Genomic DNA, 27,649 nt, shown 5'->3' on the forward strand with positions numbered 1-27,649 from the left:
GGTCCCTGAGGCCCAGAGGGCTTTTCTTGCCACCTGACAGTGGGAGGAGCATACTGTTCAATGCCTCTCTTTTGCTGCAGATGGATGGCATCCCACCCCTTCTGGCTCACCGAGCTGTTTAGTCAGTCAGGGAGGATGGGGGGTAGAAAGCTGGCTACCCTTCTGCCAAGTGCAGCTAACAAGTGGCAGCTTGCAGGCCAGGGCAGGCTGCGGTGACCCTGCTCGGGGAGAGCCAATGAGCTCCCGGGCTGAGGTGGCACCACCAGGCAGCCCGCCTGCCTTTGGCTGGCGTGCCGGCGGGAGGGGCCTGGGCCCGCCACTCACGGCTGGCGGCCCTGTCTCCGGGAGGCCGGGCAGATCTGCGGCTCACTCACCCAGAGCCTGAGGCTGCCTCAGTGTTAACTTTTCCCACCTCCCAGGGAGAGGAGGCTGTGGACCAGAGATGGCAAGATTCACTTGGGAATTTTCCGCATGTCCCAGACCAGGAGTGGGCTCCAGTCCAGTGACAGGAAAAACAGAATGTGTCAAGGGGTAGTGGGCAGGTCCCCATCTAGGACTGATGTCTGGGACACCATATTCTACAGCCCCCACAGGCATCTGAGATCCTGAGGTGCAGGGTGGATGGTGTCAGTAGCAACTGGTGGGTGTTCCCTGCCTCATTCCCCTGCTCAATGCAGACCCACCACTGCCAATCACATAGTAAACATATATTTATAGATGTACAATATCAGAATTCTAATTCAAGAAATACAGCTTCTCAGGGGATCCTTTAGGATCTATGTTCTTATTGCACATGGCTCAGCCCCTCTAGGGACAGGTACCAAGACCAGACAGTTGGGGTGGTGGAGGCAGAGCACCAGGGCCACCGTGGGTGGGGTACTCTGGTCTGTGTCCAGTTCTCATTCTCTCTCTAGGCCAGGGTAGCCTCTTCATTACAGGATGGGACCTTGTTTTTTAAAAAACCAGATTTGACATTCCTAACCAAACTTCCTTTACCAGCAAGAATCCTATTTGTTAGGGGTTAAATCAGAGAGAGAGAGAGAGAGAGAGAGAGAGAGAGAGAGAGAGAGAGAGAGAAACCCTGGGGGGACAGATGCCACCTCCGGGCTGGCAGCTTGGGGAAGTAAGGCTTTGGAAGACGGCAGGTAGAACGCCATATCCACCGCCACAGGAAAACTGGGAGAAATGGCGATTCTCAAAGGCCCATTATAATCCTGGAAGCAGGTTAAATAAAGCTCCCTGCTTCCCCTGGCAGCAATGGCTGTTTTGAGACAATTCCTCATCTGAAGGGGAAAGCCATTGTGGTTGTTGTGGATTCTTCAGCCAGTGAGCAGAGGCCTGGTGGAGTCCACTGTGGAGGAAAGACAAGTGCCCACAGACACAGGCTCTTCTTCACAAGCTGGGCTACACTTGGGTCCTGGGTCAACTCCCGGATGAAGAGCCTTCTGGAGTCCTTGGTGCACAACTTAGAGAAAACCTGTTGGCAATGGTGGAGCTGTGCCCTGTGGCACCTGTAAGGCAAACCCACCTGGGGACTTGGGTGGGGAAGAGGTACGGTAGGGGACTGGCTGCAGGACTCCTGGGCACGAGGGGAGAGAGTCCACCTGAGGCTGGCCAAGGAGGAGGCAGCATGAGGAGCTGCCCTCTGGGGGTCTCTACCATGGCCCAATACTGACCAGCTATCTATCTCCAGGGGTACCTTTCTCTGGCCCCACCTGCTCCCCCTACCTTAACCATAAGCCTGGAGACTTTTGGAAGTTTTCTATGGATTTATACCACCATGATTACTGTTGCCATCAAAGCCAGGCTGGGCTAAGCGTGGTGCTAAAAGCATCCGACTTGACTTTCCGTATGCTGTCAGCTTCAGCTACTGTCTAGCTTTTGAAAACCAGGATGCCTTCCCAAACAGCCCTTATCTTCTAAAATATGGAAGAAATCAGCTGAACATCTTAACCCAATCCCTGCACAGTTAAAAAAGACTTTATATATATATATATATATATATCTTTATATATGTCTATTTACATATAAATAGATATATATACATACATATGCATTTCTAAGTTACATTCTCTGGAATTCTCTCTTCTCTATTCCTTGGCCCATGCCTCTGCCTGGCTTCTCCTGTAAGGAGAGGTGACTGGTGCTGGCTCCTGGGAGGAGGAGGACAGACAGTGGGGTGTCCCCTCCCCCAGTCCTTCCCCACAGACATTTGCTGCAAGTTTTACATTCTACTTTCGTTGCCATGGTTTCTGTATCCTAGGAGCCCGTGATGTGGAGCTTCTTGCCAGCCCCGGGAGGGGAGGAAGCAACCCTGCAGCAGGCTTTCTGTCCGTCCTCAGAGCTTTCTGCATTCACTGGTTGAGAGAGGGCAGCTGTGTAGTATTCAGCCTTCAGGTCCATTTTCATTTTTTTCTGTGTATGTCTTTTCTTAAATATACAGTCCATCACCTTGGCTCAGTGTGTGTCACCAAAAATTCTCCAGGGATTTCATAGTCTGGGGAGGAGAGAGAGATATGTTAGGTGAGCAGCTGGAGGAGGCACCTCCAGCTCAGCCCTACAGTCGAGCAGCCAGCCCTGACCAAGCTCTGGTGGGATGAGCTTGGTCTCTGCAGTGGGATGAGCTGCCCCAGAGCTGACATTAGCTAGCAAGTGGCCTTGGAGCAATCTGCAGCTGGCTCTGTGTCAGGGGACACAAGCAAAGGAGGGGGTAGGCAGGGTATCTATGCAAAGAACTTTTGGCTCTGCCCACACTCTGCTGGGCTTGAGCCAGGCTACCTGCTCTGACCACTGGGAACTGAGCCCATTACCCATATGTAGGGGAAGGGGTGGGGTGCCTGTTAATAGCAACTTTCATTTTTTTCCCCACCCCTCCTGTGCTCAGTGGCTGCTTTTGACCCTGAACTTGTGACCTTTTGTTCCCTTCTTCAAGACCACAGGAGAGACGCCTGGGTGGGGCCGGATGCTTGTGGCTCCCAGGTGCAGAGCACTGGAGTGAGGGCCTCAGATCTCACCAGAGGGAGTGGTGGTGGTGGTGGTGGTGGTGGTGGTGGTGGGGCACAGACCTCGCCTGCCTGCCGATGGGCTGCTTCATCTGTCTCCATTTCCTCCTGCCTGGAAGACTAAAGGGCAATGGGTTCCTGCCTACAGACTCCCCATGGATTTTCCCATCTTCAGCAGGGTACTGTACGTGAGGGGCTGTTTTAGACTCAGTAATATGTGATGGCACAGGCAATAAAAGCTAGGCCTGGGGAAGGGCTGAGGAGGCTTGATTATTGGAGTAGGTGAAGGAACCACAAGGTTCCCATTCTGTCTGCCTTTTGTGTATCCTGTCCTGGACCCCTGAAGAGGGTAGGGGAGAACAGGGTCAACAGGGCAGGGTAACCTGAGTGCCCAGAGCTGCCTCATCTCTGGAGGACGTTGGAAGTGTCAGGATGTGAAGAGATTCTCTGCCATCATTACCAGGTTCCCTTTGTCCCGTCCCCCCCACCCCTTTGCTCATGACCAAGGCCAAAGCTGCCAGGAGTTGCAGCAAAGAAGCAGTCCTGGCTCATACTTGGACCTGGGTGGTGTGGCTGGCCCAGAACTATCCATGCAGGGAGGCCTGCACCTCTGACAGCCGACTGCAGCTCGGGGTGCCCATCTTCTGTGCTCTGTGGTACATGTCTGTGTCACCAAAGTAGCGGGCCCGGTACAGCAAGCCTTCCTCTGAAAAGAAACAGGGCAATGTCAGGGCTCAAGGACCTCCTGGGGTTTACCTGCCTGACCCCATGGTGAAACAGAGAGATAGGACCAGGAGCTTGGGCAGGGCTGGCCTCCCAGTGGGGGAGAACGTTTGGAGAAGCAGAGACTGAGGCCCTCCTTAGGAAGAGAGGTGACAGAGGCACTTTCTCACACAACCTGGGGGAGGCCAGCCAAGGAGAGAAGCTACTGTCCTTGCGTTCCACAGATAGACTGGTTACATGATCAGTGGGTGGCCAAGGGTTTCCAATCTATTTCTTACACACGCACCTCCAGCAACTACAATGACAGGCACCAGTGACTCACGAAGACCTCAGTGAAATCAAATGGCCCTGGGTTTTTAGCCCCAGGGGAACCCCAGGAGTGGAGTTTAAGTCTTGGCAGTGAGGTGGCTGGCACAGAGCAATGCCAGGTGTTGGGTGGCACTTCAGTAGGGTTTTTCTAGTCTCAGACATGGTTCCTGGCTACCCCTCTCCAAATACCACCACCACTACTACTACCCCTTCCCTCCTATGCTTGAGAACACACACGTGTATCACAGGTACACACTTGTACACACACATATGCATACACACGCATGCGTACACACATATGCACGCGGATCTGCACGCACATACAAACACACACATGAACATGCACGTGTGTACTCACTCTGCTGCTTTTCTTTCCAGCAGTTGTTTCGGAGGTTGGCGATATAGTCATCTTCCACATTCCGTTCAACTGTTTTGAGGCTGGAGCCTGTGTATTCGTCAGAGAAGGTGTCTGCCACATAGTACACGACGCTCAGGTGGTCAGTGACTCGCTTGTGGACATGGCCCACTGACCTGACCAGAAACACACCAGGCACAAAGTGGGCAGCTGGAAGGGTGATGGCCCAGTGGCAGGAGGTGTCACACAGGCCACAGAACAGCTGGTTCCCTCCCACACTGCAGCAGGAACTTGCTGGCTCCCTAAAATGAAGGTCTGCAGCGAAGGCAAAGTACCCCGCCTCCCTGCATGAATAGTCCAGCCTATGGCAAACCACACCTTTAGGGGCGCTGCTGAGAACTGGGGCATGTGGGGAGAAGCCCTTTCTGAGGAGAGGAGCTGGTCTGGGAAGCTGGTCTTGGCAAGGGTGTAGACTCCATCCTCCATGCTTCTAAGATCAAGGATGCCCAGGGCCTGCCTAGAATTCTGAGCCTTGGGTCAAAATGATGAGCTGTGTCCCTAAATGGTGTGTTAGCATGAGTTATGAGTTCATTCTCAACTCCAGGAGAACCACCAAAAAGGAACAAAATGTCAGAAAGAAGCTGTAGCCACAGGATCTGCAGGCAGGAGGAGAAGCCATGACACCCAACAGGAGTCACTGCTCCAGGGAGGGCAGCTCCAGCAAACAGCATTCTTTTATCTGTCTCTAGCTGCTGCCGAGGGATTCCATCTGGCTCCAGGTAAGCAGGGTTGCTGTAGGAGCAGAGGCCAACTCTGCCCCCTGCTGGCTGAGGGAGCCTGCTGGGGCCTCAGGCAGTGGACAGGCCAAGGGATTGGAGCTTTGGGCTTGCATCAGCAGCAGCTGAGAACCTACTGTTCCCAGGTACTGGGAAAAGAGAGGTACTGACACCTTCGAGGGTCAACTAACTCACCCAAGTTAACCACTGGCAGTTGAGATTGAGTATCCACTCAACAAACATTGCTGAGCACTTGCAATGAGCTACACATCTTACATGTGTTACTCATTAATTCCTACAAGTAGGTGAACGCTATTGTTCCCATTTCAGAGATGACAGAATGGAGGTTACACAACTTATCTGGGGTCATAGCTCTCAACACAGAAGCTAGGATGTAAGCCACCCCCTTGACTGACTACACTCCTTTCTTGGTCCCTTAGGTGGGACGGTGGGACGGACGTTTCTAAGTCACCCAGGACCACATGTTGCCTCAAGGGGAGGCTTGGAATTTCTTCGGTATTTTGAGGAGCCGTGATCCCCAAAAGTCGAAGAGGCTCAGCTCAGAGACAGCATGTTTCATGACCCAAGCCAGCTTTCTCTACTACACCTGGGAGCCCGCTAGATCAGGATGAAGGCAGCGCTCTGATGCGGACTGAGGCTCCCTACTGTGCTGGGCTGGCCCAGGGGTGTGTACTCACGGTCTCGGGCTCAGACTGTAGGGTGGGCTGGACACCATGAGCTGGCTGAGCGCTGACACGAGGATAAGAATGAGGATGGGCATCAGTTGGACAAATACTCCTAGCCCGCCCTGAAGAAAAGACAGCCCTCGGTCAGAGCTCCCTAGCATAATGGCACCTAGGGGGCTGTGACACCCTTCTTTTCTTCCCCCAGGGCAAAAGCTACTCTACTTGATAGTTGTTCCAGGAAAAGGCAAAGCAACCAGTGGCGAGTACACTGTGTATGCAGAAACTCAAGAAAGAACAACCAATGAGTCGCCTCCAGGAGAAGGGAGGCAGACCTGGGGAGACGGACTTTCATAGTCCGTATCTTTTAAATTTCGAGCCACACAAACATACTGCCGATAGAAAAGCAGCTAATTAAAGGGTTGGGATGTAGTCTGTGGTGTATAACTTTTCCAGCACACACAGGCTTTGGGTTTGATTCTTAGAACAAAAACAAGACAACTAGAAATAAATTCATTATATAGTAATTTTGATTTTTTTAAAACCTCTTCTGGGGCTGGAGAGATGGCAGTAGTTAAGAGCACTGACTGCTCTTCCAGAGGACCCAGGTTCATTTCCCCACACCCACAGGGCAGCTCACAACTGTCCAGGGGATCCGACACCCTCACATAGACATACATGGAGATGGATCACCAGTGCACATAAAATTAAAAAAAAAACAAAACCCTCTCTGTATGTTAGATATAAAGATATGCCTATAATCCTAGCACTCTGGAGGCAAAGACAGAAGAACAGTTAAAAGTTGGAGACCCAGACCAGCCATGGTTACATAGCAAAATCCTGCCTCAACCAAAAACAGTGCTGGGTATGGCGGCATAGGCCTTTAATCCCAGCACTCAGGCTGCAGAAGCAGGCGGATCTCTCCAGACGAGCAATTTACATAGCAAGTTCTAGCCAGAGAGACATAGTGGGACTCCTGTCTCAAAAACCAAAACCAAAACCAGCCCACCCACAACAAAACATCCGTTAGGCATGGTGCCTGAAGCTTAACCCCAGCATTTGTAAGGTAGAGGCAGGAATATCAGGAGTTCAATGTCGTTTTCAACTGCCTAGAGTCCAAGGAGAGAGGGGGAAAGAGAGAAGGAGGCAGGAAGGAGAAGAGAAGGAGAGGAAGAGAGAGGGTAGAGGGAGAGAGAAGGGAGGTGGGAGGAGGAGGAGGAGGAGGGGGGAGGGAGGGAGCACGCACAAGCCTGTGTCCCTCTGTTTAATGCTCTTCACTCGCCAATGGTGGTGCTTGGGTCTCAGCCAGCTGGCTGTTGATCCATGGCATCCCAAATGTGTCTGAAACACTGCCTAGTTATAAAGCTTTTACTCACTTTCTAGAAGGCTGAGTACCCACGCAGGCCTTTTTATTCTCTCATGATGTTTTAACTCCCCATTGCTCAGAAAATGTTACCTCAGCCTTAAGAACAAATGGACTCCACAAAAATTATTCACACTAGAAGCTGCCTGGAGGTGGAGAAGTTTCCGTCTTACACTCCCCATAGAAGCCAAAGAATTACGCAACATGGAGTGTGGCTCCCTCTGGTGTCCCTTAGCAGAATGGCACTGGGAATGAGGAGCAGAGATGGCTCCTTGGCTTCAGCTTTGTGTATTAAGTGGATCAAGACCGACCCCCCCCCCCCCCCCCCGCCCCCGCTCCGGGGAAAGGCATGGTATGCCACTCAGCCTCTTGTCACTCACATCACCCTGGTTCTCCCTGCGGTCCTGCCTCTGCTGGTAGGTGTATCGCATTCGGCCATTGCTGTAGACATGGACGTTACCTGAAATGAGCAAGCACGCAGTCAGGGGTTACCACTTTCAGACCCCACCATCACCCCCAGGGGGCGTTGCCTGTGGACTTACTGGAAGGAAAACCACCACCAAAGAACATGTTAAAGAGGTCTTCGGGGGAGATGTCAGCTTCAAAGCCTCGGTGGAAGTCCCCGTGGCTGTGGCCATGTCGGGCAGCCTGGCTCTTGTCGTCACCAAACTGGTCGTACTGTTTCCTTTTCTCTGGATTGCTGAGTACAGCATATGCCGTGCCGATGGCTGGAAGGGGTGAAAAGATCAGGCCTTAGAAGGTTGGGTGCAGATTGGCCAACATAGCCAAGAGCTTGCTTCCTTCTGGGGAGCAGTGGGGAGCTTGCTTCCTTCAGGTTTCTGTGTGTGTGTGTGTGTGTGTGTGTGTGTGTGTGTGTGTGTGTGTGTGTTAGGGGTGGGGGGACTACTTAGGGGCAGAGACAATTTGCCCACTGAGCAAGTGTTGGGGAGCAGTGGGGAGCAGGTCTGCACTCTGGGCTGTGAGGAGCATTAACACTCAGGCTGGCTTTATTTTTTTTTTCCTCTTTGAGCCAGGGTTCCCACTATATCACCTAGACTTCCAGAATGGCCCAGAACTTGTTAAGTAGCCCAGGTTGCCCTCCAATTCTTTATCCCCTTGCCTCTATTGCCTCTACGCTGGGGTTGTTGGCATGACACCTGCTTCAATTTCTTTCACCTTGCACACTCACCTGTGGGGTGCCTGACACAGGGTAATATAATCACAAAGTCATAGTGTGGCCACAATAATGCACACGAGACCCTCTGTTATAAACAGTGGAGCAGCAGACACTGCTGGGAAGGGACAACCCCCTGGTTTCTGGTGGAGACTCCTGTGCATCTGGTTGTGGTGGCCAGGATGAATGAGTCTGCTCTCCCCAGGGCCCAGGCCCCAGCTGCTGTTTTTTTGCTTGGCACTGGTGCCTCCTCACCAGAGCTCCCAGGGCAAAAGGCTAGCACCTCCCAGGGCCTGTTCCCCTCCGCTTGCCCCACTCACAAGTTGAGCCACAGGCTTGCTTCTGAGCTTGTAGCCCTGGGAGGGAGGAACGAATCCTCTTTTCCATGTGACAAGGCCACATCACTGTCACAGGCTTCCTTCTTGACTACAGCCTTGACCCAGCACTGCACAACAAGGCTTACAGTTGCCATGCTAACCCCCAAAGGGAACAGTACCCAGGGACCAAGAAAATGCAAGGCCCCGCAACACAGGCTGGCACAGAGGCAGTGCACACGAGTGCCAGACAGGAGGAAAGACGGAAATCTACATGCATAAAGGATGGCTGATGGTTCTGGCCAGAGGTGACGCACCCATTCCAAAGATCAACAGTCCCCAGTGCAGGCCCGGGACAGGTTGTGGGAAGGTGACACTGACAAGTGTCCTGAAGAAGCCCTCCATTACAGGGTGCCCTACCCCACAGTACAGGGAAACCGCTGCCATGTGTGAGTCACAAGTCTCTCCTGCCCCAGGTGCTGTGTGACTCTGGAGGAGCCACTGGAACTCTTTGCTGGCTCTTCTCCTGTAACCCAGAAGATGAAGGGGAGGCAGGGCTGGTACTGTGTGAGACTCTGCAGTCTGTAAGGCTAGAGGTGGCTACTGCAACCTTCTCAGGGAGCGGTTCTGAGCTTGCACAATTACACCTGAGATTACCTTCTTCTACCCCCACATCTTGGTCTGGATTCTAAAGGCCAAGCTACATCTGCATTGGCCCTGTATTCTAAGACAGGAGATAAAAAACACCCGAATGCCTGGGCATGTTGGTACACACCTTTAAACCCAGCAATTTGGAGACAGAGGCAGAGGAATATCTGCGAGTTCCAGGCCAGTGCAGTCTCTGTGGGAAAACAAACAAGCAGACTAACATACACCCAGGCACCTCAGGGCTGGCTTACCTTTAAAAGCTTCCGTGGCACCAGGCGCATGGTTCTTGTCTGGATGGAACTTGAGGGCCAGTTTTCGGTAGGCCTTCTTCAGGTCCTCATCTGAGGCACTTCTGCTCACCCCTAGGATCTCGTAGTAATCTTTACACTGTTTGACCCTGAAACAGGGAGAAGAATATGACAGGGAGCCTAAGGTGAGGTGTGGGAATAAGCAGTGTGTGACACACAGCTCAGGGCGCACTCGTGTGCGCGCGTGCGTGCGTGCGTGCGTGCGTGTGTGTGTGTGTGTGTGTGTGTGTGTGTGTGTGTAGGGGGCACAGCCGAGGGTCAGCTGTCTGACTTGAGGGGCAAGGGAGCCACAGGGAGGTCCTTGGCATGAGGAACTGGGCAAGGCCTGCTGGCAACACCATGAATACACTTAGGATTTGACAGGGGCAGCTGCTGTCTTTGGCCAGGCCAGCATCCATTCCCTCTAGGGGTTCCCTTGCTGGAAGCTGCCTTGGAAGGACCGGAGTGTCTGTCAGCTAGGGGCAGATGCATCTTGCTGACAGCAATGGTAGGCATCTGCTTACCCCGAGCACAGAACTCTGAAGAAACGCTGCTTTTGTTGCAATATTACCCCCCCCCCGCCCCCTTCCTTGTCCCTTGGAGGGTCTACCCTTGTTGGTGTTCTCTAGGCCTTCCAGTCCTTAGAGTCTGCTTCTATCAGCTATAGCTGCTAGATGCATATGGTTGAAACTGTGCCTGGTTTTGACAAACCACTTGGTCACACTCACTCAGCTTGCCTGTCAGGAGGTAAGAACTTGACCTCAGAAGAATTCTGATGCTAGCTGGTGGGAGAAAGGAGGGTTGGGAGGGCCTAGTCCTGAGTGGTCCTGGTTGGTGGTGTCAGGCCTGGGAGAGCTTCACTCTGCAGGGTTGCCTGTCTTGGTGGCATAGCTCTGCCTCTGCCTCCTGCCCACAGGCTCTGGTCTATAAAAAGGCCTTTGTTGGGGCTGGGGGTGGGGGTGAGACTTTGGAGGGCAAGATGGCAGTGTCTTTGTGTGACAAACAGAACTGTGGGAGGCCTAGGGCTGGTGGCCAAGGGCAGAGGAAGGCACCGATTAGCAGTATCTCCAGTCTGTATCGTCAGCGGTTATGGTGGTGGGTGGGCAGCGAGGCTGCAGCTCCCACCCTGTGGGAAATGAAGCTGAACCTCCTCCATCTTCCAAGACTCTTCCAAGCCACAGGATGAAGTGAGAAAGGCTTCCCCGGCTCTCCCCAGGCCCCCCCACCCCATGGCCTCTACCTTTTCACAGCTGCCACCTGCTCTGAGGTGTAGCCCTTGGTGCTCTCTCCTCCTCCTGCCTCGCCGTTGGCTGAGGGGGTTTCGGTCCCGCCTGCCTTCCTGTGGGTGGTGTGGGATGTATCTGTGGGTTGGGGTTGGTCACCGGCAGACTGTGGTTTTTGGTTGAGGGACTCGATCAGTTCTGTGAAGGAAAAAGAAGCCACCGAGGGGTCCCTTGCAGGTCTGTCTGTTGAGGCCGACTCCTGTGTCCCACTCACCACCCTTCCAGCATGGCTACTGCTCTCCTGACTTGGGCCTGTTCTTTTAGGAGCCCCAGTTCTCAGGAAAAGGATTATTATCGATTTTAAAATCTTAGCAATACTAACTTTATTAACAGAGCCATGTGATTCTTGTAACTACAAGTAACTGCCTTCCTTATTTTCAGATACTCTATTTACATATGCACTCTTTTTCTTTTTCTTTCTTTCTTTTTTTTTTTTTTTTCTTTTTTGGTTTTTCCAGACAGGGTTTCTCTGTGTAGCTTTGGAGACTATCCTGGCACTCCCTCTGGAGACCAGGCTGGCCTTGAACTCACAGAGATCCGCCTGCCTCTGTCTCCCAAGTGCTGGGATTAAAGGCGTGCACCACCAACGCCCAGCATTCGTTCTCAATAAGTTATACAGTGTTTTCTAACATGCCCAAAGCCCCAGTACTGCCACATACTCTATCATGGCGGCACACACATTAACCCGTTCTTAAAACCTGGTCCCCAGGTCACCCTCAACTACACTGGGAGTCTGAGGCCAGTCTAGGTATGTAAGAGATCCCGCCTCAAAAAACAAACAAACAAACAAACACAAAAACCAACAACAAAAGAGGAGCTGGGTATGGTGGTGTACACTTTTAATTCCTGCACTCTGAGGCAAAGGAAGAGGCAAGGGAGTATCTCTGAGTTAAGACTAGCCTAGTGAACATGGTGAGTTCTAGGCCAGCCAGGCCCATAGTGAAACTCCATTAAAAGAAACAAACAAACAACAGTCCAAGAAACCCCACACCCTAAAACAGCAAGAGGCCGGGAAAATGAGCCCACAGCCAAGACTACAGACCTGAGCTGGACCCCCAGAGCCCAAATTCAAGGACCACCAACTCCTACAGACTGCCCTCTCATTCCCTCATGGAAATCACACACAGAGAAAGAATAAATGAGAGACAGACAGACAGAAGAGGAGGAGAGCAAGGGCATAGTGGGGCATGGTGGCATATGCTTTTAATCGCAGTATTCTGAGTTCTAGGCCAGCCAGAGATACACAGTAAGACCCTGCCCCCCCCCCCCCCCCCGCCCACCTCCCCCTCCGACAGTTTCTCTGTGTAACAGCTCTAGCTGGCCTGGAACTCACTTCATAGGCAAGGCTGGCTTTGAGATCCACTTGCCTCTGCCTCCCGAGTGCTGGGATTAAAGGAATTTGCTGCCACCACCCGGCGACCCTATCTTAAATAAGTAAATAAAAATAATAGCACACGTTTGACTAATGAACCCAGCAGTATTTGATCTATAATTCAGTTACTTTTACTTTTGCTGCATTTTTGTTTTTGGATAGGATCTTGCTCTGCAGTCCAGGCTGGTCTCAAATTCACCGTCCTCTTGCCTTAGCTGTCCAAGTACTGGATTACAGGTGTGCACCACCATGCCAAGCTTGATGCTACCTTGGTATTTCTTTCAGTGTGCTTGTTTGCTTTACTAGGCTGTTTTTTTATGAATCATTCTTCTACTGACCGAACTCAGATCTGCATGCCCCATCTCAGCACTACATCACACTCTCTAGGACACTCGTCCTCAGTATTACTTCCTGTTGGGTTTTCTATCTTTATGCTGGTTCTTTAAAATGCTTTAATAGTACTGGGTAGTGGTAGTACACACCTTTAATCCCAGCACTCAGGAGACAGAGGCAGGCCTGATTTATAGAGTTCCAGGACAGGCTCCAAAGTTACAGAGAAACCCTGTCTTGAAAAACCAAAACCAAAAAAAAAAAGCTTTACTAGTAAATAAACACTGTTAGTGCAGAGCTAATACTAAGTCCAAGTTAATGTTAATTTTAATGTTTCCTAGTTCAAATATTTGCTTATTAACACGGTGCATGAGAATTATAAACTGTTTAATATTCTTAGTTTGGATTTAATAGTATTATTTCCTTTTAGTTGAAAGCAGTAGTTTTTCTCTCATTGTGGTAAAAACAGAAAATTCACCATCTTAACCCTTTTATGTGTGTAGGCCAGAGGTCACCGAGGGACGCCTTCCTCAGTTTTTCACTGAACCTGGGGCTTGCTGACTTGACTAACTGGCTGACCAGAGGGCAGCCTCCTCCACCCCCACACTATCCTCCTGTCTCCATCCCAGTGCTGGGATCACAAGCATGTACAACCCAGCCTGGGCTGTGGTAGATGCTGGGGGAGGGGTGTCTGGATTCAGGTCCTCATTCTTTTGTTTCTTGGTTTGGTTGTGCCCCTGCATCGTTGTTCCCCCACCCCCCTCCCCAGACAGAGTTTCTTTGTGCAACAATCCTGGCTGTCCTGGAACTCTGTAGATCAGGCTGGTCTGGAATTTACAGAGATCTGCCTGTCTCTGCCTCTGAAGTGCTGGGATTAAAGGAGTGCATCACCACCGCCTGGCAAAGTCCTCATTCACAGACTTAGTACTTACCCTCCAGCTCTCAATCTTAAACCCTTTTAAGTATAGAATTCTAGGTGATTTTATTGTTTGGACATTTTGTAGCCCAGGCTGGAGTGGACATCCTGATCCTCTGCTTCTGCCTACAAGAGACTGAAAGCATGAGCTACCTCCCTTGGATCCATTTCAAATTGACTTTCTTCTTTGCAGCACTGGGGACCAAACACCGGCCTCAGGCATGCTGAGCAAGCACTCTGCCAAAGAGCAACACCCAATCCACTCTTTATTTTATGTGTATTGGTGCTTTACTTGCAGGGATGCCTGCGCACCACATGCATGCCTAGAGTCTTGAGAGGACAGAGAGGGCATCAGGACCCCTGAAACTGGAGTTGCAGGGTGTTGAGAGCCGTGTGGGTACTGCTGACCAAACCTGGGTCCTTGCTTTATAGACCAGACTAGCCTAGACTACAGAGATCTGCCAACCTCTGTCTCCTGTGTGCTGGGTTTAAAGTTTACTCAGCCAGTGCTCTTAACTGCTGAGCCTGTTCTCCAGCCTGATCCTTCAGATTCTAAGTCCAAAGCAGTATGTTCAAGAGAAGTCGTCTGCTTGGTACAGAGAGGATACAGTCCTCTGCGGGGGTGGGGGATGGCAGCAGCCTGTCTGACTCAGTGGGACTGGGTGGGAAGGCCAATTCCTGGAACCTTTGTTTAGCAGTGATGAGGAATGGGGGAAGTAAGTCTGCCCCAGGAGACCATCGCTGGAGACTCAGAAAAATCCCTGTGTGCTCATTTCTACTGTTGGGTTTCTTTGTGGTGCTGGAGATCAAACCCAGGATACTAATCACACTAGGCAAATGTTTCACCATGTAGTCATTCCCTCGGCCTCTCTCTGTGTCTCTGTCTCTGTCTCTCCTATCGGCAGGGTCTAATGTAGGCCAGGCTAGCATCCAATCCTCCATGTAGTGGAGGATAAACTTCCTGCTTCCACTTTCTGGTGCTGGAATTACAGGTGTATGCCACCAACCACAATTATTATTGCTTATACACATTGATTTCATGTGTACAGGTGGTTTGCCTGCACATATGTCTGTACACCATGTGAGTTCCTGATGCCCACAGATCCCCTGGGACTGGAGTTACAGAGAGTTTCGAGCCACCACGGGAATTGAACCTGGGTCCTTTCCAAGAGCAGCCAATGCTCTTAACTGCTGAGTTATCTCTCCAGCTCTATTGTTATATTTTTTAAATAGCTGGCCATGCCAAATTATCTACTTCATTGGGGTCTATACGAGATGTCACCCTAAAATGGGATCATGGTTATTCAAATCCAAGCTTTTGGTTCCTTCTGACCTAGCATCCCCAAACCCTAGCAAATGCCATGATCCCATTTTAGCCTGTCAAGAGCTTTGGAATTCTAGCCTGAACACTGCAATCTCTTGACGGGCCCCTGGGAAAATAATGTACCTAGATCCTTGTTGGGACCCAGGATACCTGTGGCCCAGACACCTCTTCCACCACTATATACCTAGGTCATACCCAAGGGTCATTGGGGATTGAGCACTGGGTTCTGGTGGACCACTGTACCCCAACCATGACTATCTCAGTGCAGAAAACGTGCTCCATCTCCCTGGAATTGGGCAATTCAAATAGAGGAGCTGACAGCAGAGTTAATGGCACATAGGAAGTGGAGGCTTTGACTGAGCTCGAGGTATTTCTTGGAGAAGCATTAGTAGCTGGGTATAGTGTGGTTCACACCTGTAATCCTACCTAGCCCCTCCATCTCATTCTCTGTTTCTGACAGAGAGTTTCCTCTGTGTAGCCCTGACTGTCTTGGAACTTGTAGACTAGGCTGGCCTTGAACTCAGAGATCTGCCTGCCTTCACCTCCCGAGTGCTGGGATTAAAAGGCATGTAGCTCTGCCACCTAGATATAATCCTAGCTCTTGGATGCTGAGGCACAAGGATTTTGAATTGGAGGCCAGCCGAGGCTACAAAGACAGTTTGGGCTATAGGGTTGGTTACTGTCTCAAACAAACAAGATTAGTAGCAACCATCTTTTTTCTTTCTTGTTTTGGAGGCAGTATCTTGTTATGTTTGAGGTTGGCCCCCAAATTGTGATCCTCCCAAATGCTGAGATCACAGGTGTGTGCCAACGAAGCTGACTTGTAACGGCCATTTCTGTTCCTGAGTGTTCAGTGTCTGTTAGGCAGGCACCACCACATGGTCTATAAAAATTAGCTCACTTAATCATCACAACAGCCTCAGAAGGGAGGTGGCATCACCCACTGACACTCCCCTTAGGGACAAGGTGCTGCGGCAGCACTGCTGGGTCCGAGGTGCACAGGTCCCCACTCTAACTCTGCGGCTAATCCCGGCTGTGTCTCTGGAGGGAGGAACTCCAGATGTTATGTTTACAGAGTCGAGATTCAATTTGCAACTCTGCCTCTTACTAGCATAGCGGTATGACCCTGGCTGATCCGTGGCGACACTTATTGGCACCTCGGCTTCCTCAGAGTGTGGCATCAGGAAGAAATAAGATAACACGTGCATTTGGTCTGGAGACTGGCACTGGCATGGCATCAGGGTCAAAATACCACAATCTGAGGAGCAGCTGGCTGGGGAGGGGAGAAAAGCTATGGGCTGGGGCCGGGGGTGGCTAGCATGGCTCAGGCCAAGAGCAGTGCCACAAGAGGTAAAGCAAGAAACCAAAAAACAAAATGGAGCTGGTCCTGCAGGCAGAGGAAGTAGCTGGTCCCCTGTGGATTTGAACCATGTTGCGTGTTTTGATCTCTCTGGAAGTCTGTGGTCCAGGCTCAGCCTGCTGTGCATGACCCGAAGGGAGTGGGGATGGGGCAACCTCACTAGTGATCCAATCAACACAGTTGCATAAGTACTCCTGAGCAAAGACTCTGGAAGCTTTCTAGGCAGTTCCACTGGTCAGTCGCTCTCATTTCCCTACACTGCAGAATCAAATGGGGTGTGGATATGTATACTCAGCATCACCCAGAAGGCTCCAGAATGAGTTGAAAATGCAAGACTTCTGGTTGCTGGCAAGCTGATCTCTCCACTGGTCTGAATGCCATCAACAGGCCTGCAGCATGTGACAGTCTCATCTTGACGCATCATTACATCCCACGTGACACAGTGGCTGATAGACAATGTGCAACAACACAAAAGAGTTAGGTACCAGGCCAGCTTAATGTTAACCTTAGCTTTGGGTGAGCCTAGGAGATCACTGAACCACGGAGGTGTGAACCATGCTATTTGGGATGTAAGGCATGAAGACTGCTGAAGTCCAGAAGTTTGACAGATACCAGCCTGGGCACCGAGGGGAGATGCTGCTGTTTCAACATTAATTCATTAAAAAAAAAAAAGCTAAAAAACCAATCAAAGAGCCCAGTATGGTGGGTGGCTCATACCTTTAATCCTAGCACTTGAGAGGCAGAGGTACACAGATCTTTGTGAGTCTGAGTCTAGCCTGGCCTACAAAGCAAGTTCCAGGATAACGAGGGTTGCAGAGAAAGACCCTGTCTCAAAGATAAAACCCAAAACAAACAAAAAGGAAATCAGAAAGAAAAGGCCACAGGGCAGCTGAGGAAGATTTACAGCTGCCAAGACCTCTTGCTCTTCCTGAGGCAGGGGTCTGGCTCCATACTGGCCTAGACTCAGTCAAGGCCACTTGCTAGCAGAATTTTCTTGGAGAAATTAACCCAGGTTTTTTTTAAGGCTTTTTCCCTTCTAAGAACTGTGTGAGAAGGTGGACAGGGCTTAGCATGTGGCTAGCAATTGTCATAAGTTGACCTGTTCCTGCCACTTTTATTGTTAGTCATAAAATGAGTGACACTCAAAATGAGTCAAGGGAAGGGCTCAGAATGGGGACAGAGCCTGGGGTCAGAGACAGAGAAGACTGGGACCCTGGGTATTCAGCAGTGTGCACTTGTTACCATAGCTAATTTCTCAGTGTAGACTTTGACCTCTACCCATGGCTGCTTGGAGGAGCAAATAAAATTCAATGAAATACAGAGAATGGGAGGACTGGGGAATCACAAAGGTGGACTGACCTAAATGGACAACTCCACTCTGCATCTTCCTGGTGTTACAATTCTCTCTCCTCCTGATCCTGAAGGCCCAAATCCCCTGGTAACCAAGATTCTCCCCACCACCCCCATCTCCCATAGCCTTGCCAGGATAGCCTTTCTGACTCTGCCCAGACCCCACTGTGAGCCATTTCATAGAAGCTTAGGTAATAGGAGCTGTAGGTACCATATCCAGCCAACTCTCTTTGCTAGGGAAACTGAGGTCTAATTATATTCTCAAGGCCTCCCTGCAAAATCTGCTGTCTTCTATTTAATTTGAGATAGATTCTTACTGTGTAGGCCAAGCTGACCTGGAACGGAAGACCCTCTTGTCTCCTGTCGGCCTCCCGTGCTGCAATTACAGATGTGTGCCTCCATGTCCAGTTCTTTCAACCACTTCACTAAATATCAGGTGAAGCCAGTGACCATCAGGTCAACAAATGCTGGATAGAACATCCCAGAAAAAAAGTTGGACACAGTGGTGCACGCCTTTAATCCCAGTACTTGGGAGGCAGAGGCAGCCAGATCTCTCTGAGTTTCAGGTCAGCCTGGTCTACAAAGTGAGTTCCAGGACAGTCTTTTGAATGAGACCTTTAAAAAAAAAAAAAAAAAAAAGAATGAAAGAAAAGAAACTCCCAGAAAAAGACAATGACAGCATCACCTCTGCTGTGGCCTCCCAGCAGTCTTGTTCCTGTCCCACAATGTGGTTGTCTAGTTCTGGTGTCTCCCTGTCCTGTCCCTACAGCAAGCCCCCCTTCCTGCTTTCCATGGTGAAAGCTAATATAGGGACTTCAATTCTTGTTTGAGCCCCTTAGCTGACCCCTCCCTTCACAAACCCTTTACCTATCAGAGACCAATGCCTCTACTTTTGTCCTCCAACCTTCCTTTCCCTTCTAGTCTTCAATTCGTCCCTTTCCCCTAATGGCCTCTGCAGCAGCTGACAACTCCAAGACTCCATGGCTACCGCCTCTGTCATCTCCCAGGACTACTCTCCTGCTGCTGCTCCATCTCACTCCCACTGCTAAGGGCGGGTATGGTGTATGGTTGTCCACCAGGCAATGGCTTCTCCATGGTCTCTGCTTTCCCAGTGACCTCAGCTGAGCTCATTTCCAAATGAGGGTCAACAAACCCGTGACAACAGTCTTTAAACTGGCACCTGGTGCTTTCTCCTGGGCTCTAAACTGGTGGCTTCCCAAGAATGTATTACTGGCAATTCCCATTCTGCCCACCTCTTTCCGTCTAGTTTCTTTGGCTTGGACCTTTTCAGGTCACACAAGTTGACCCCAATTCCCCAGCATCCATCTCCGCCACTTCATCATCACACGAGGGCTCTTCATTTCTGTATCCCACCTTATGTCGTCATGTCCTAACCAATTTGGGGCCATTGATCTCTTAGGCTGTTCTCGTTCTCTCTCTCATTTTTCTCTCCTTTCCTCTTACTGGCTCACCTCCCCCACCCCCTTTTGGAGACAGAATCTCACTGTGATATCGTCCAGGGTGGCTTCAAACGATCTACTGCCTCAACTTCCTCACTGCCAGGATTATAGGCATGCACCATCACACCTGGCCTCATGCGGTTTCTTTTAAGAACCCTTTCTCCTTTTGGGTCTCTTCTAGCCCAAGGCTGCCTTTGTTATGCCTGGTCCTCTAGCTTTCAAGTGATTGTGCAGGTTCCATGGACTCGGTTGCCTCTCAGACAGAGCAAACCCTCTCTAGCTCCCTCTATACGAATAGCATGAAAAACCTTGGTTTGACTGGAAAGGAGTCCAATAGTCTGCCCATCCCACTTTCTGACTTGAATTCTCTGTAAATCCCCACTTCACTTGTCTCTAAATGTCCCTGTACAAAATCCCTGCCCAGACCCTTTCAAACCTCTGGCCTCCAGGTCTTCTCCTATCTCTTCCAACAAACTGGATGTTTGAATATTGCCTCTTTTGTTTGTTTGTTTTTCTTTGAGATAGGGTTTCTCTGTGTAGCCCTGGCTGTCCTGGAACTCACTATGTAGGCCAGGCTGACCTCGGACTCAAGTGATTCGCCTGCCTCTGCCTCCGGAGTGCTGGGATTAAAGAGAGTGTGCCACCACCCACCACCCAGCTATGGTTGTTGCTTCATTTCTTACAGCCTGCAGCCCTTTCCTCTGTGAGATAACATCATTACAGGGCTCCCAACAGCTTATACAATATACTGGTTGGGAGATTATCCTTCACACCCTCCCATCCCCCAAGACTGGGAACTCTCAAGTGGTAGGGACTAAACTTTTTCATAACTACCCTTAAGCTCTCAGCACCTAAACAACCAACTGTGCCTATTTTCTGTTAAATCACTGTTATCACCTGCCTTACAATCTTTTTTCCTCTGGATGTTTGCTTCCTTTAGGATCTTGCAAATCCTGCTGAACCACTTGGCATCAAGCAGTGAACTTTGTAGGCCAAACAAAAAAGATTATCAATACCAGTTACTTTTTTTTTTTAAGACAAGGTCTTGCTATACAGCCCAGATGACCTCAAACCTGAGGCAATTCTCTTGCTACAGCCTCCTGAGCTCAGGGATCACAGGCATGGGCCACCATATCTGTAGCAACCTGTTGTGTTGAATGAACACCCGGAATGAACTCCTATCCAAAACATTCAGTGTAGACAGCTACCTAGTATTTTTTTTAACCAACATTTCTCTAGCCCAGGCCTATACTAGCCATACATCCTTGTCAGTTCAGTGCAAGGCTGCTGTTAATTCATGCACATGAGGCATATATTCTATCCAGCAAGGACATAACAAATGTCCAACTGGTAGCCAGTGAAGGTACTTAACTGCCAAGCCCAACTACCCAAGTTCCATCCCTGGGACCCACAAGATGGAAGGACACAACTGACTCTGACACACACACACACACACACACACACACACACACAGACACACACACAGCAAAGCCCTGGAAGGATACCCTGTCCAAGTTCCTGAACTAGCACAGGTGGTTTCTGCCATGCCCTATAGGCCCTGTTTCATCAGCTTTCTCAATGGCTCCTTAGCTCCCAGCAGCAATCAGGTGGAATTCTGACAGTCCACACCCCACCATGCTCTCCATTTATAAAGAGGCAATTATCCCAAAGGGGAGCACCTTGAGCAAGTTACTGGAGCAGTCCTGGTAAATACAGACTGAAACCCTCTCCTAGAGGAGGCAAACAGGTCAAAGATCAACCTGCAAAGTGGAGGAGGGAGGAAAGTTCAGGAATCAGGCTGCCCTGTCGGCCAGCACTCCTTTTTCTCTATTTCCAAACGTGGGCAGGGCAGGTGAGGGGCAGGCCGCGGCTCTTCATTTCATTTTAATAAACATTTATGGAGCCTCAGAGCTTTCCAGTTCCTAGTTGTGTCATATCCTGAGTCCCTTATCGTTGAGAGATTTCTCATCTCCCGAAGATATAAGGACAGAGTTCTCTGTCTTTCTCACAAGACAGGATCAGGTGACAAAACAGATGGGAAAGAACTTTCTACACTGAAAAGCTCTATGGGTATTCTTGTTATATACATTATCTGCTCCAACTCCCTTGCAGGTGAGGAAACCTGAGTTCACCAAAGTCACAAGACAGCAATCATAATAAGATGTGGGTCCCTTAACTCTGCTACTCGTCAGGGTTTACTAAGTCCACTGACACAAACCCTGTGTCGTTCTCCTTTCCGGATGGCATTTAAATTTCCTTTGGGAACTCAGATTACGGACACATAAAAGGAGGGGACTGCCGGGCGGTGGTGGTGCACACCTTTAATCCCAGCACTTGGGAGGCAGAGGGAGGCGGATCTCTGAGAGTTGGAGGTCAGCCTGGCCTACAAAGCGGGTTTCAGGACAGCCTCTGTTACACAGAGGAACCCTGTCTCGGAAAACAACAACAACAGCAGCAATAATAATACCAAGTAAAGTGAGACGATGGGTAGCAGAGACAAGCTCACTATTCCCTCTTTGGTTTGGGAACTCTCGGCCCTAGGCTGGTACCCAGCAGCCGTAGCAGTCCGTAAGACCCGATACCCAGGCCTGCTGGAGGCGAAGGTGGGATGGGGTGGCTGAGCCTGGGATCTTCAACAATCCATTCACCCTGAAACTCTGCGTTCAAAAGAGTGCATGATATATACTCGGAGGTGGAGTGGCTTATTTCTCGAAGGGTTCTGTGATTCGAGCGAATGAAGATCAGAAGGTGCCTTTCTAGGAATTCCCTCCCTCTCTAGACCCCATTCTCCCTTAGAATAGTTATGTTTATTTTCCTGAACTATAATATTTCCCAGGCCGGCCACTGGCCCTGGGCCATCGAACAGCCCCCTGGGAAAAGTAGTTTTCTTTCGCTTTCACGTGCGTTCTCTTGGCCTGGTCTCGCAGCGCATCTCCGTCCCAGAAACCTCACATTCCAGAGGGGTTCACAAGCACTGAAAAGGCCTGCGAGCCAGGCCCTCGCAGGTCTCCGGGGGTCCAGCATCCCACCGAGGCGCGAGACGGAGGGACTACGAATCCCAGCAGCGCTCGCGCGCAGCAGTGCGCAGGCGTAGCCGCGCCTCACCACCCCTCCCCCTCCGCCAACTGCTCCCGTCGGTCCGTTCCCGTGTTGCCCCCATCCGCGCTAATGTCCCCCTCGGTCCCTGCGGCGCCTCCCACTCACCGGTGACTCGTGGCGTCGGGTATAGCCGCTGCGCCTTCTCCAGGAAGCGCAGCGCCCGCTCGGGCTGGTTGCTTTGGATGGCCTTGAGGGCGATGCTGATACAGCGCTCGGCTTCATCCTTGTTGGATTCCATGGCGGAACCCGAGCGCGGAACCAGGGAGGGGGAGGCCGGGCGAGCGAAGGGCTGCGCCAGCCGGCGGCGCGTCGCGGGGCAAGCCGGCGCGGAAGGATGACATAACCCTCCGCCCCTCCTTCCCCGGATTTGAGTGAGGGTTGAACCCGGGCGGAAGCCCTACCGTATGTCTCCTAAGAAAGGGGCGTTCGGTTAGGAGGCGCTGGAACCCGCGGGAGCTCTAGAGCGCAAGTCCTGAAGTTGAGCGTGCGCTCACGTTCTTGTTGGTAGCGTTTTGCGTTCCAGTCCCCGACTGTTAATCGAACTGATGTTTACACCGAATATCCACTGTCAGACGCTCTAGTTTGAAGTGGCACTGGTGTCAAAACAAAGCCTTGTCCTCGCAGAGCTCTCGTGAGTGGAGAGAAGTCCAGCAAACGGATACATTAAGATAGTGACACAAGGAACCTAGCGAGAAGTAGGGAGATCGAGGGGAGGGGCTACTATTTAAAATAGCTTAGAAGCTCATTTTTGCAGAATTCTGGAGGAATAGGAACACGTGGATGTCTGGAGGGAGGGTGGTTCAAGTGGAAGGAACAACAAAAATGTAAAGGCTCGGAATAGGTGAGTTACTGGGGGACTGAGGAGGCGCTTACAGGAGTCCCTGCGGAGTGGAGCCAGTCAGGTTGCGGTGCTCACCCTGACCTCCCACCCCAGTGACAGCAACTTCGCGAACGGTGCCTGTGACTTCCATTTGGCCAAATCCACCGGTTATTTCTTAGCCTTTACGTTATGGTTTGACAAGAAACTACAACAAGCCCAATCAAAGTTTTTTTTTTTTTTTTCTTTTTTCTTTTCTGGTTTTCCAAGATAAGTTTCACTATATAGCAGTCCTCTGTAGATCAGGAACTCGCTCTGTAGACCAGACTGGCCTCGAACTCAAAGATTCGCCTGCCTGCCTCTGCCTCCCAAGTGCTGGGATTAAAGATGTGCTCCACCACCTGCTCCGAGACACACACACACACACACACACACACACACACACACACACACACACACGGACTGCAACTGTGTAGACTAGGCTGGCCTCAAACTTTCAGTGATCCTTCTGTCTGCTCTCCACATCTTACTAAATCCTGGATATATTTTGAAAACAGTTTTTTTTTTTTTTTCCTGCTGTAGTGGATGGATGTTCAGTGTGAGAAAAACAGATGACTTCTGGCCAATCACAGTATTCTTTGCTTGAATAATTAGAATTTCTGTGGTTACACACCTAGCCCGTTTCGCAACACGAAGGAGATAGACAACACTTAAGGGTTCCAAAGATTTTAATAATTTACCTCATAAGGGGGTTGCTGGTGCATCAGGGCTTCGGGACAAGGACTTGGGAGCCTTGTTTCTCCTGACAGCCCCAAGCAGGGGCAGAAGCCGGGTTTATAAGTACCAAAATCACAAACGGTTGTTGCCAAGTTACAGTTATAATTTCTACCAATCAGAAATGAAAGATTAGGGACTTTCCTTGTGTGTTCCATCATTGTCAACCAACATACAATGTAAACTTTTCAGTCCAACCAATCAGATTCATTTGTTCCTTCTGTGGTTACGAACAGTCATGTTTCTAGAGAACTGAAGATGCATAACAACGACTATTTCTATGGCTCAAGGAGGAGGTTGGTCAGCCATGGACAGTCCTCAGCTTCCCTAGGGCTTGGGAACCTGAACTTATTTCACCCAGAAGTCAAAATGGCAGTACTCAGGCCAAGGCGCTTTTACCTGCTCCCTTCACTGTGTTCTTGAACTGGAGAAACAGGGGAGTCTTCGAAAGGAGAATTTGTTGAGAAGAATATTAAACGTTTGATCTAGGGCAGATGTTTTGGTGATGTGATGACAGAAGGTGGTGTAAGTGAAGAGCATAGGAGAGCTGAGGGTTGAACTCAGTGGTGATCAGGCTTAGCAGGACCCTGGCTTTAATCCCAGCAATGCTCCTCATCCATCCCCACCAAAAATAAATAGCAAGGAGCTTGAGCTGCAAACCTAATTTTGGAAGTGGACGTGAATGCTTTTTGAGATAAAGTTTCTCCGTGTAGCTTTGACTTTCTTGGAACTTGCTTTGTAGACCAGGCTGAACTTGAACTCAGAGAGATTGGCTGCCTCTTGCCTCTGCCTACTGAGTGCTGGGATTAAAAGCATGTGCCACCACCGCCCAGGCTGTATGGTTTTGATGTGGGGTATATCATAACATTTTGTAGTAGATGCAAATAAGTAGTTTCTCCCTGATGACCAAGCGTTCAAATATATGAACCTATGGGAGACATTTCTGTCAAACTACCACAGTAGGTCCCAATCAGTAAGGATCTGGAGAGGTAGCTGGGCATTTCTGTGGTGGGTGTGGATGGTCCTTCGCCAGGAGCTATTTATGCCTCAGTTTCCCACTCTTTCCTCTGCTGCTGGGCTTGACCCCCTCCTCCTCCCACCTCTCTCTCTTCCCCTTACCCCCACCCCCAGTCCCTTCCCTCCTCTCTCCTTGACTCCCTCTCTCCCTCCCTTTTGTGGTACAGGGAACCCAGGGCATTAGGTGCAGCACACAGAGCAGGCTGCTGCTACCTGAACTGCTTCTGTCATGAGCCTAAGGGATGACCTAAATGGCCTCCATGTTGTCGTCCTTACTTTTGAGTTCTCAGTCTGAAGCCTGTGAAGAGAACCACATTCCTCAGTTCATGCTAAACATTTAGGTTCTTGGTTGTAGATTTTGTTTAAAAAAAAAATGTGTCAGGCTGTGGTAGTGCACACCTTTAATCTCAGCACTTGGGAGGCAGAGGGAGGCAGATCTCTGTGAGATCAAGGCCAGCCTACTGAGCAAGTTCCAAGATAGCTAAGGCTATACAGAGAAACCCTGTCTCAAAAAATCAAATCAAAACAGAACAAAAAACCCAAATGAAAACAAAACAAAAACCCAAATAAATAAAAACCCAAATCAAAACAAAACAAAAATCCCAAATAAATAAGATAAACTATAAGGCTGTACATAGTGGCTCATACTTGTAATATTATTACTTAGGTTGAGGCAGGAGGATTGCTGTGAGTTCAGGGCCAGCCTGATCTACAGAGTGAGAGTCTGTCTCCAAAACAAAACAAGAATCCTGTCAGGGATGAACTGTCTTTTAAATTCAGGTGCATTTAAACTTTCTAAATGCAGGTGCTCTCCCGGTAGCCCAGGCAAGCCTCAACTTGCTGTTTGATCCTTCTGCTTCAACGTCCCAAATGCTGGAATGACAGGCCTGCACACTATGGGTGAGAACATCACGTCACCGTTTTGTAATGGGAGAAAGCCTGAGAATTTTGGTTCTAACCAGCTGGACTGGCCTCCACTGTGGACACCCAGAGGTCCCTGCAAGAGCTTTACCTTGCCCTGACACTGGCCCTGAAGCCACACTAGTGACAGGCTGCAGTAAGCGCTGAGTCCATCTCCAACACATATGCCTGTAATGTCCTTTAATGGTCTGTCACCCACCATTTCCTCCCCACATCTAAAAATCTCTCCTCACTCCTGTCTACCGGCTCATCCTCAACTATCTCTTCCATCTGTTCAATTCTCACTCATTCCTTAGGGCACAGCGGGGAGCCCGTCACTTCTGTGAAGTGAAAAATTGAATTTAGTCATTATGTGTTTGTTCTGGAAGTCAGAGCTTTAGGAATCCGGAGATGAGCCATGAGGAAGGCCGAGCTCCACCTCAGGGAGCCCAGACAAGGCAGGGAGGTAGGAAGAGACCAGACAGAGGGACTGTGTGTAAACTCTAGAGGTGGTGCAGATACTGGAGTTGTCTGTTCTATCAGGGACTGGCAGCTGAGCCAGGGTCTAAAGCCCAGAAAGTTCCTTCTTTCTTGGAATTCTGTCAGCCTAGGCCTCCCTTGCCTTGCCCAGTTGGTGTTCTCTGCATGTGAGTCTTTATACCCTACTTTCAGGCAAACCAAGGCGGAGGGAGACCTTAACCCCATTTCCTTCCTGGCCTGAGTACAGGGCCTACCAAATTTGCTTTGCTTCCTGGTTTCTGTGTGGTTGCCTTGCTCCATGGCTGTGGTCTGTGTTCATGACAGAGGTATAGGGACAATTCACTTTATGATATCCAGGAAGGAGAGGGTGGAGAAGAGGGAAGGAAAGACAGACTGACTCATCACAGATCTGCCCTCAGTGATCTGCTTTTTCCAAACAGCCTTTTGAGGGTGGTACTTGCCTTTGATTCCTGCACATGGGAGGCAGAGGCAGGTGAATCTCTGTGAGTTCGAAACCAGCCTGGTCTACAGAGTGAGTTCCAGGACAGCCAGGGCTACACAGAGAGAAACCCTGTCTTGAACACCCCCCCCCCAAAAAAAAGAAGTCCAAACAGGCCCTACTTTCTGATAGCTCATTCTGGAGGAACTTAGTAGTGGTGACAGACAACCAGTGATAAGTTATTCTTTCATGATCCACAGGCTGGAGACCAAGCTGGTGTTAGGGGACACTTTGTATCCAAGCATTTCCTTTCATTAAGTTGTGGGCCCAAAATCTCACTGTCAAGACTCTGCTTAAACTACAGTATACATGGGCAGACAGGGTAGTGAAGCAGACTGTGGGAATGGGGACGAGGTCTGGGCTCCAAATCCACCAGGGTTCAGTGTAACACGTGCAAAAACAAAAATACTTTATGCTTGGAGGCTACGAAGTCTAGGCTGGCCTCGAACTTGTGAAACTCCTGCTTTTTTGAACTCTCAGGGTGCTGGGATTACAGGCACGGGTCATCTCACTTGGCAGATCAGTTATTTGTAGACTCATGAATATATTCCTGTGCACCTCTGAAGCTCCACACCGGCCCACATTCTCTGGATGCTGGTAAGAGACAGGCACACAGCAGTCATACTTCTATCAAACTTGGCCTGTCCCTTGGCTGGCCCATTGTATGTAATCATTTTTAAATTCAAAGTCTGTTTGTTTCAACCTCTATCCAGGGAGGTTTGAGGGAGACAAAGAGCAGCTATCAGCGTTTCACAGTTGGAAACTGACCCTGCAGAGTTCATGTGTTAATTGCGGGTGGCCTTGAAATTGGGAGTGTATCATTTTTTGGGAGACACCTAAGCCAAACCTCCATTCTTGACACTTTTCCTGGGTTTGGACCCTTACAAACGGCCTACCTACAAGATACTTCCCTCTTGATGTCTTGCAGGCACCTCCACATTCTCCTTTTTAAATATTTAGGTGTGTACCATACGCATGCCCTGTGTCATTGAAGCTTAAAAGAGGGCTTCAGATGCCCTGGAACTATAGCTCCA

At 50.1% G+C, this 27,649-nt stretch overlaps 1 protein-coding gene across 3 annotated transcripts; it reads right to left on the bottom strand.

Moving 5' to 3' along the window:
• Positions 1-692: 692 nt before the first annotated feature.
• Dnajb12 (DnaJ heat shock protein family (Hsp40) member B12) lies at positions 693-22,462 on the bottom strand. Of its 3 annotated transcripts, none has more exons than XM_027388322.2 (9): positions 22,234-22,462; positions 10,875-11,055; positions 9,599-9,744; positions 7,754-7,939; positions 7,592-7,671; positions 5,864-5,973; positions 4,393-4,565; positions 3,611-3,708; positions 693-2,497 (listed from the first exon to the last, which is right to left on the bottom strand). In XM_027388322.2, exons 1-9 carry the CDS (start codon positions 22,364-22,366, stop codon positions 2,468-2,470), a joined length of 1,137 nt encoding a protein of 378 aa, XP_027244123.1. In that variant the 5' UTR covers positions 22,367-22,462; the 3' UTR covers positions 693-2,467. The 3 variants fall into 3 exon arrangements, with proteins under 3 accessions (XP_027244123.1, XP_027244121.1, XP_027244120.1); XM_027388320.2 differs by having other exon boundaries at positions 3,557-3,708; positions 22,234-22,454; XM_027388319.2 differs by having other exon boundaries at positions 3,563-3,708; positions 22,234-22,453.
• Positions 22,463-27,649: the final 5,187 nt, after the last annotated feature.

The sequence above is a fragment of the Cricetulus griseus genome, assembly GCF_003668045.3.
Source record: "Cricetulus griseus strain 17A/GY chromosome 1 unlocalized genomic scaffold, alternate assembly CriGri-PICRH-1.0 chr1_1, whole genome shotgun sequence".
Classification (NCBI taxonomy): domain Eukaryota; kingdom Metazoa; phylum Chordata; class Mammalia; order Rodentia; family Cricetidae; genus Cricetulus; species Cricetulus griseus.